A 10000-nucleotide genomic window follows, 5' to 3' on the forward strand; every position below is an offset into this window, starting at 1 on the left:
TAAACGCGTCATTGCAAACGGCGTCATTGCAAACGGCGTCATTGTAAACGCGTCATTGCAAACGGCGTCATTGTAAACGCGTCATTGCAAACGGCGTCATTGTAAACGCGTCATTGCGAACGGCGTCATTGCAAACGGCGTCATTGTAAACGCGTCATTGCAAACGGCGTCATTGTAAACGCGTCATTGCAAACGGCGTCATTGTAAACGCGTCATTGTAAACGCGTCATTGCGAACGGCGTCATTGTAAACGCGTCATTGTAAACGGCGTCATTGCGAACGGCGTCATTGCAAACGGCGTCATTGCAAACGCGTCATTGTAAACGCGTCATTGCAAACGCGTCATTGCAAACGGCGTCATTGCGAACGGCGTCATTGCAAACGGCGTCATTGCAAACGGCGTCATTGCGAACGGCGTCATTGTAAACGGCGTCATTGTAAACGGCGTCATTGTAAACGCGTCATTGCAAACGGCGTCATTGCGAACGGCGTCATTGCGAACGGCGTCATTGCAAACGGCGTCATTGTAAACGCGTCATTGTAAACGGCGTCATTGCAAACGCGTCATTGTAAACGCGTCATTGCGAACGGCGTCATTGCAAACGGCGTCATTGTAAACGCGTCATTGCAAACGGCGTCATTGTAAACGCGTCATTGTAAACGCGTCATTGTAAACGGCGTCATTGCAAACGGCGTCATTGTAAACGCGTCATTGTAAACGGCGTCATTGCAAACGGCGTCATTGCAAACGCGTCATTGCAAACGGCGTCATTGTAAACGCGTCATTGTAAACGGCGTCATTGTAAACGCGTCATTGTAAATGCGTCATTGCAAACGGCGTCATTGCAAACGCGTCATTGTAAACGCGTCATTGCAAACGGCGTCATTGCAAACGGCGTCATTGTAAATGCGTCATTGCAAACGCGTCATTGTAAACGCGTCATTGCAAACGGCGTCATTGCAAACGGCGTCATTGCAAACGGCGTCATTGTAAATGCGTCATTGCAAACGCGTCATTGTAAACGCGTCATTGTAAACGCGTCATTGCAAACGGCGTCATTGCAAACGGCGTCATTGCAAACGGCGTCATTGCAAACGGCGTCATTGCAAACGCGTCATTGCAAACGGCGTCATTGCAAACGGCGTCATTGTAAACGCGTCATTGCAAACGCGTCATTGCAAACGGCGTCATTGCAAACGCGTCATTGCAAACGGCGTCATTGCAAACGGCGTCATTGCAAACGCGTCATTGCAAACGGCGTCATTGCAAACGGCGTCATTGTAAACGCGTCATTGCAAACGGCGTCATTGTAAACGCGTCATTGCAAACGGCGTCATTGTAAACGCGTCATTGCAAACGGCGTCATTGCAAACGGCGTCATTGCAAACGGCGTCATTGCAAACGGCGTCATTGCAAACGCGTCATTGCAAACGGCGTCATTGCAAACGGCGTCATTGTAAACGCGTCATTGCAAACGCGTCATTGCAAACGGCGTCATTGCAAACGCGTCATTGCAAACGGCGTCATTGCAAACGGCGTCATTGCAAACGCGTCATTGCAAACGGCGTCATTGCAAACGCGTCATTGCAAACGGCGTCATTGCAAACGGCGTCATTGTAAACGCGTCATTGCAAACGGCGTCATTGTAAACGCGTCATTGCAAACGGCGTCATTGCAAACGGCGTCATTGCAAACGGCGTCATTGCAAACGGCGTCATTGCAAACGGCGTCATTGCGAACGGCGTCATTGCAAACGGCGTCATTGCGAGCGGCGTCATTGCAAACGGCGTCATTGCAAACGGCGTCATTGCAAACGGCGTCATTGCAAACGGCGTCATTGTAAACGCGTCATTGCAAACGCGTCATTGCAAACGGCGTCATTGCGAACGGCGTCATTGCAAACGGCGTCATTGCAAACGGCGTCATTGCAAACGGCGTCATTGTAAACGCGTCATTGCAAACGGCGTCATTGCAAACGGCGTCATTGTAAACGCGTCATTGTAAACGCGTCATTGCAAACGGCGTCATTGCAAACGGCGTCATTGTAAACGCGTCATTGCGAACGGCATCATTGTAAACGCGTCATTGCGAACGGCGTCATTGCAAACGGCGTCATTGTAAACGCGTCATTGCGAACGGCGTCATTGCGAACGGCGTCATTGCAAACGGCGTCATTGCAAACGGCGTCATTGCAAACGGCGTCATTGTAAACGCGTCATTGCAAACGGCGTCATTGCGAACGGCGTCATTGCAAACGGCGTCATTGCAAACGGCGTCATTGCAAACGGCGTCATTGCAAACGGCGTCATTGCAAACGGCGTCATTGCAAACGGCGTCATTGCGAACGGCGTCATTGCAAACGGCGTCATTGTAAACGCGTCATTGCAAACGGCGTCATTGCAAATGGCGTCATTGCGAACGGCGTCATTGCAAACGGCGTCATTGCAAATGGCGTCATTGCGAACGGCGTCATTGCAAACGGCGTCATTGCAAATGGCGTCATTGCGAACAGCGTCATTGCAAACGGCGTCATTGCAAACGGCGTCATTGCAAACGGCGTCATTGCAAACGGCGTCATTGCAAATGGCGTCATTGCAAACGGCGTCATTGTAAACGGCGTCATTGCAAATGGCGTCATTGCAAACGGCGTCATTGCAAATGGCGTCATTGCGAACAGCGTCATTGCAAACGGCGTCATTGCAAATGGCGTCATTGCGAACAGCGTCATTGCAAACGGCGTCATTGCAAACGGCGTCATTGCAAACGGCGTCATTGCAAACGGCGTCATTGCAAATGGCGTCATTGCAAACGGCGTCATTGCAAACGGCGTCATTGCAAACGGCGTCATTGCAAATGGCGTCATTGCAAATGGCGTCATTGCGAACAGCGTCATTGTAAACGGCGTCATTGCAAACGGCGTCATTGCAAACGGCGTCATTGCAAACGGCGTCATTGCAAATGGCGTCATTGCAAACGGCGTCATTGCAAACGGCGTCATTGCAAACGGCGTCATTGCAAATGGCGTCATTGCAAATGGCGTCATTGCGAACAGCGTCATTGCAAACGGCGTCATTGCAAATGGCGTCATTGCGAACGGCGTCATTGCAAACGGCGTCATTGCAAATGGCGTCATTGCGAACAGCGTCATTGCAAACGGCGTCATTGCAAATGGCGTCATTGTAAACGGCGTCATTGCGAACAGCGTCATTGCAAATGGCGTCATTGCGAACAGCGTCATTGCAAACGGCGTCATTGCAAACGACGTCATTGCAAACGGCGTCATTGCGAACAGCGTCATTGCAAATGGCGTCATTGCGAACAGCGTCATTGCAAATGGCGTCATTGCAAACGGCGTCATTGCGAACAGCGTCATTGCAAATGGCGTCATTGCGAACAGCGTCATTGCAAACGGCGTCATTGTAAACGCGTCATTGCAAACGGCGTCATTGCAAACGGCGGCATTGCAAACGGCGTCATTGTAAACGCGTCATTGCAAACGCGTCATTGCAAACGGCGGCATTGTAAACGCGTCATTGCGAACGGCGTCATTGTAAACGCGTCATTGCAAACGGCGTCATTGCAAACGGCGTCATTGCAAACGGCGTCATTGTAAACGCGTCATTGCAAACGCGTTATTGCAAATGGCGTCATTGCAAATGGCGTAAATGTAAACGCGTCATTGCGAACGGCGTCATTGCGAACGGCGTCATTGCGAACGGCGTCATTGCGAACGGCGTCATTGCAAACGGCGTCATTGCAAACGCGTCATTGCAAACGGCGTCATTGCAAACGCGTCATTGCAAACGGCGTCATTGCAAACGGCGTCATTGCAAACGCGTCATTGCAAACGGCGTCATTGTAAACGCGTCATTGCGAACGGCGTCATTGCAAACGCGTCATTGCAAACGGCGTCATTGTAAACGCGTCATTGCAAACGCGTCATTGCAAACGGCGTCATTGTAAACGCGTCATTGCAAACGGCGTCATTGCAAACGGCGTCATTGTAAACGCGTCATTGCAAACGCGTCATTGCAAACGGCGTCATTGCAAACGGCGTCATTGTAAACGCGTCATTGCGAACGGCGTCATTGCAAACGCGTCATTGCGAACGGCGTCATTGCAAACGGCGTCATTGCAAACGGCGTCATTGTAAACGCGTCATTGCAAACGCGTCATTGCAAACGGCGTCATTGTAAACGCGTCATTGCAAACGGCGTCATTGCAAACGGCGTCATTGTAAACGCGTCATTGCAAACGCGTCATTGCAAACGGCGTCATTGTAAACGCGTCATTGCAAACGCGTCATTGCAAACGGCGTAATTGTAAACGCGTCATTGCAAACGGCGTCATTGTAAACGCGTCATTGCAAACGCGTCATTGCGAACGGCGTCATTGCAAACGGCGTCATTGTAAACGCGTCATTGCAAACGCGTCATTGCAAACGGCGTCATTGTAAACGCGTCATTGCAAACGGCGTCATTGCAAACGGCGTCATTGTAAACGCGTCATTGCAAACGCGTCATTGCAAACGGCGTCATTGTAAACGCGTCATTGCAAACGCGTCATTGCGAACGGCGTCATTGCAAACGGCGTCATTGTAAACGGCGTCATTGCAAACGCGTCATTGCAAACGCGTCATTGCGAACGGCGTCATTGCAAACGCGTCATTGCGAACGGCGTCATTGTAAACGGCAACGTAAACAACAACATCATCGCCATCGTCATGCTCATCATCCTCATCGTGAATGGTGTTATGGTCATCGTCGTCTTTATTAGCATCATTATTTATCGTCAAGAGCTTCATCATCATCATCATCATCGGTGTCATTGTCATCATCATTGCGACCACTGCAAATACCACCCTTATCACTGCCACCGCCACCACCATTCCCGTCACCACTACCTCTCTTGTCACCCACCACGCTCTCCGCTGACCCGCGGTTCCCCTCGTCCCCCCGCGTGTCTGCGCCGTGTCCCCGTACCCCGGCCTGCGTGCACACTGCGATCGCTCCCCACGCGATCGTCCCCACGCGATCGTCCCCACGTCCGGACCGCCGTCCATTCACTCTCGGGGCTTCGACGATTCCGATCTCGTCAAGGAGCTAGAGACCATCACCGCACGACCTCCGGTCGTCCTCGCAGCAGCAGCGGCAGCAGCAGCAGCAGCAGCGGCAACAGCAGCGGCAGCAGCAGCAGCGGCAGCAGCGGCGGCGGCTTTTGGCTGCTGGCCGTCGAACAAAGACGGCGGTCGCCGCATCGCGCGGCGATTTCAGATGCGCTGCTGCGGCCGTCTGGAACGCTCTCTTCCTTGCGATATTAGGGAGCCGCTTTTAAATCTTCGAGATTTAAAACTCATTTTCTTTGTGCTTAGTTTGCTGTCCTTTCGCCCCCCCCCCCACGCACCTCCGATTGGCACGTTTGACTACGTACGGTGCAAAAGAAGTTCAACACACACACGTACATACGTACGTCCCCCGTGGCGCGCTCCATCCTCGCGCCGATCTCCCTGCTTCATCGCCGTTACTTCATCTTCAGCGCCGGAGTCGTTCCCGTGGTCCCGGGGCCGCCGCCACCCTTCTCACTGGCGCTCGTGCCCCGGTCCCTGGTGTTCATCTCCTTCTCCTCCCCCCCCACCCCGCCCCTCCCCCCGCCCCTCCCCCCGCCCCTCCCCCCGCCCCTCCCCCCGCCCCTCCCCCCGCCCCTCCCCCCGCCCCTCCCCCCGCCCCTCCTGGCCGGCGCGAGCAGGTGCTGGCATCCGACATGCCGACGGTGGGGCCGCTCTTGACCATGCAAGGCTCCGAGATCTCCTTCTCCTGCTCCACGTCCAACGCCACGGTGAGAGGGCCGCCAGCGCCGAACCCTCGCCGGTCACCGGCGCGGCTACCCACGTCGCACGGACGCCGACTCGCAGAGCGGCGGCACCAGCAGCGGTCGGTGGTGGCCGCGGTGGTGGCGGCGGTGGTGGCGGCGGTGGCGGTGGTGGTGGTGGTTGTAGTGGAGGTGGTGATGGCTTTATTGACCTGGTCAAGGACTATGATACCATTAAGTAGGCCTGGGCTCTGGGTTGTTCTTTGTGCTTTCGGAGTCCCCGACCCTCTGCTCACGATCATTAATGACCTTCATGATGGTGGGCAGGCCCGGGTAAAGCTTCGTGGCCGGGAGTCAGAGCCATTCCCTGTTCACCTTGGGGTGTGACAGGGATGTCTTCTGGTGCCTCCCACATTATTTAACAGCTTTTATTCGGCCGGATAGGGGGGCTAAACGGGCGCAGCACGGGCTAGAGAAGAGATGGAATGATGTGGTACTAGAGGATGTGGTGCTGAGTGGACTTGCCGATGACTGGTACCAGCGGTGTCAAGATAGGCCTCCAACAACAACGGAGGGCGGAGGAGCGACGCTCACAACGTGCGGAGCGCCGGGTGGCTAAAGCACAGCAAGTTGACACAGTAGGGGGCACAGGTGGTGCATCGGCCACTCATCTCAGTCGGTCGACCCGTGACACCTGCTGGGTCTGCCCCATGACCTCCTGCCAGCGGGCTGTTCGACACTTCACGTGGCCTCAACATGCACATAGTGCCGTGGTGACGTCACCGCCACTTAGTGGCGATAGGCGGTTGTTGTGTTTCGATTTAAAGCTTTCGTGACTGCAGGGATTCATCTTCTTGGTTCTTTCGGTAAAGTCACGTAGAATGTAAATAATAAAATAATACAAATTAAACATAATGAAATAATTCTCACGACGTTTCGGCCACAACGCAAGCAGCCGTCCTCAGGTGAAGAACAGGTCTGTCGAGAAGACTGAATGACACACCCCAGGCTTGGAGCGTCTATTTAAGCTGGGAGGGAGGAGGAAGAGCGCCTTGACAAAATCATTTGCATATCAAGAGGATTATTTTATTATGTTTTATTTTTATTATTTTATTATTTCCATTCTACGTGACTTTACCGAAAGAACCAAGAAGAAGGGTTGTTGTTGTTGTTGTTGATGGCGGTGGTGGTGGCGGTGGTACCGGTACTGGTGGTGGCTACACAGCACGTGGTGGACACCTGTAGTGATCCAGCGCTGTGAAGGCAGCAGCGAGGGTTGGTGGACCACGCACGGATGGTGTTGTGAAACTCGCTTTCCCCGTGTGTGGGCGTCGAGGAAGAGCCCTACCCCTGGCTCTGCCAGGAGATGGCGGCACGGCAAGATGTGGACCCCACCTGCTCCACCCGTATGGGATCGAGCGTTGCCCCCCTTCGCACGCGTTGGTTTTCTCCGGGTGCTCCGGCTTCCTCTCACGTGTATAACCACTCACTAATTGGCCGACAACACCTTCATATGTAGAGGACCGCAGAGCTTTGTGGTGATGGGGAATTTCGCGCCAGCTCCTCGCCACCACGTGGCTGCTGCTGCTCATCTTTGATTCTTCCTCCTGGCACCGATGATGGTGGTGGCCGTGAACGGGAATTGAACTCGGGGGACTGGGTTCATAGCGCAGCCAGGCGAGATGTTAACAGCCTCACCTTCTATACAGGAGGTCGTGGGTTCGATCACGATCCTGACGCCTGCTGCTGTATATTTGGAGTTTGTGTGTCTCTCTCTCTTATCATCACCACGGTAGCTAGGAGATGTTAACTACCTCGCCTGGTATACAGGAGATCGTGGATTCGATCCCGATCTTGACGCCTGCTGCTGTATATTTGGAGTTTGCGTGTCTCTCTCCCCATGGTCACGTGGATTTTTATCCAGGTCCGCCGGTTTTTCCCTCCACATTCAAAAGCAACGTCGCGCATTTAGGAATATTTGGCTGCTATAAATTCCCACTTGATGATAAGCCACTTCGTTCGGCTCTCATTTTTGGCCGGGTCTCTTTCTGAACAAGAGCTACAGAGCTCAGTGGGCCTTACCTGGTAAAATTAAAAAATAGTCGAGATAGTCTCGTTGAAATAGTCGTCGCTCTCTGTGAGCAGCGTGGGACAAGTTGAGATGATGATTATAACACCACCAGCACCGCCACCACCACCAGCACAACCACCACCAGCACCACCACCACTAGCACCAGCACCACCACCACCAGCACCACCACCAGCACCACTACCACCAGCACCACCACCACTAGCACCAGCACCACCACCAGCAGCAGCACCACCAGCACCACTACCACCAGCACCAGCACGGATTATTTTAAAGCGAACACTTTTCAGCTCGCTCACTCGCTTACTCGCCCACTCAACTCGCCCACTCACACTCGCGTGCACCAGCACTTGCCCCACGGGCGCGCGTGGGCTACACGGGGGATCTTTGTCTGCGCGTGCGCGCAGGGCGAGCTCTTCGTGAACGAGGGGAGCGCCCGCATCGTGCGGCGTGCGCTCGAGTTTGACGGGGGGCTGCTGTACGGCCTCGACGCGCTGCTGCAGCCGCCCAGCGTCGGGGGACGCTGCGACGTCTTCACCACCATCGACATCAAGGTGGGCGCCGCGCGGCGCGTGGAGGGGCGGCACAGTGGGTGGTCACGCGGGTGAGCGGGCGGGTGGGGCGGGTGAGCGGGTTGGTGAGCGGGTTGGTGAGCGGGCGGGTGCGTGGGTGGGTGAGTGGGTGGGTGGGTGAGCGGGTGGGTGAGCGGCTGGGTGAGCGGGCGGGTGAACGGGTTGTTGAGCGGGTTGGTGAGCGGGCGGGTGGGTGGGCGGGTGAGCGGGCGGGCGGGTGAGCGGGCGGGTGAGCGGGCGGGTGAGCGGGCGGGTGAGCGGGCGGGTGAGCGGGCGGGTGAGCGGGCGGGTGAGCGGGCGGGTGAGCGGGCGGGTGAGCGGGCGGGTGAGCGGCTGGGTGAGCGGGCGGGTGAGCGGGCGGGTGAGCGGGCGGGTGAGCGGGCGGGTGAGCGGGCGGGTGAGCGGCTGGGTGAGCGGGCGGGTGAGCGGGTGGATGAGCGGGCGGGTGAGCGGCTGGGTGAGCGGGCGGGTGAGCGGGTGGATGAGCGGGCGGGTGAGCGGGTGGGTGAGCGGGCGGTTGAGTGGGTGGGTGAGTGGGTGGGTGGGTGAGCGTGTGGTCGGGCGGGTGGGCAGGTGGGCAGGTGAGCTGGTGGATGGCTATATAGACGGGGAGTGGTGGTGCAGCGGTTAACGCGCTGCGCTACGAACCCATAAACCCAGAGACCCGAGTTAAATTCCCGCTCATGGCCACCAACACCAATGATGAATATCTGAACCGGTCCTGGGCCTCCCCTAGGTTTACTGAGCCTCAAATGAGTACCTGGTATGATGCGTAAACATCGCCACTGGGGAGACAAAGGCGGCCGGGTGTGGTGCTGGTGCCGTGCTGGTGCCGTGCCGGTGCTCGCTGTTAGCACTTGCCCCAAAAGTATGTTGAGGCTATACGGGGGATCTTTGTCTTGACTAGATAGGTGAGTGGGCGAGTGGGTGAGTGGGCAGGTGAGTCAGCAGGTGTAGAAAAGTTAGGCCATAGATACGTGGGCGAGTGGGTGGGTCGCTCGATAGGTGAGTGGGTGGAGTAGTGGATGACTGGGTGGGTGGGCAGGTGACTGACTGGGTGGGTAGGCAGGTGGATGACTGGGTGGGTAGGCGGGTGGGTGAGTGGGTGGGTAGGCAGGTGGGTGAGTGGGTGGGTGGGCAGGTGACTGACTGGGTGTGTGGGCAGGTGACTGACTGGGTGGGTAGGCAGGTGGATGACTGGGTGGGTAGGCGGGTGGGTGAGTGGGTGGGTAGGCAGGTGGGTGAGTGGGTGGGTAGGCAGGTCGGTGAGTGGGTGGGTAGGCAGGTGGGTGAGTGGGTGGGTAGGCAGGTGGGTGAGTGGGTGGGTAGGCGGGTGGGTGAGTGGGTGGGTAGGCAGGTGGGTGAGTGGGTGGGTAGGCAGGTGGGTGAGTGGGTGGGTAGGCAGGTGATTGACTGGGTGGGTGGGCAGGCGGGTGAGTGGGTGGGTAGGCGGGTGGGTGAGTGGGTGGGTAGGCGGGTGGGTGAGTGGGTGGGTAGGCAGGTGGGTGAGTGGGTGGGTGAGTGAGTGGG

General features: G+C 56.2%; 1 protein-coding gene across 1 annotated transcript in view; it reads left to right on the top strand.

The window, feature by feature from the left end:
• LOC144945679 (stabilin-2-like) overlaps positions 1 to 10000 on the top strand; it is a 106241-nt gene that overhangs the window by 75243 nt on the left and 20998 nt on the right. Inside the window, exons 52-53 of the mRNA XM_078874246.1 lie at positions 5747 to 5836; positions 8306 to 8452. Coding sequence (XP_078730372.1) covers positions 5747 to 5836; positions 8306 to 8452 — 237 coding nt within the window. The remainder of the gene's footprint in view (positions 1 to 5746; positions 5837 to 8305; positions 8453 to 10000) is intronic.

The sequence above is a fragment of the Lampetra fluviatilis genome, chromosome 38 (assembly GCF_964198595.1).
Source record: "Lampetra fluviatilis chromosome 38, kcLamFluv1.1, whole genome shotgun sequence".
In the NCBI taxonomy this organism is placed as follows: Eukaryota; Metazoa; Chordata; class Hyperoartia; order Petromyzontiformes; family Petromyzontidae; genus Lampetra; species Lampetra fluviatilis.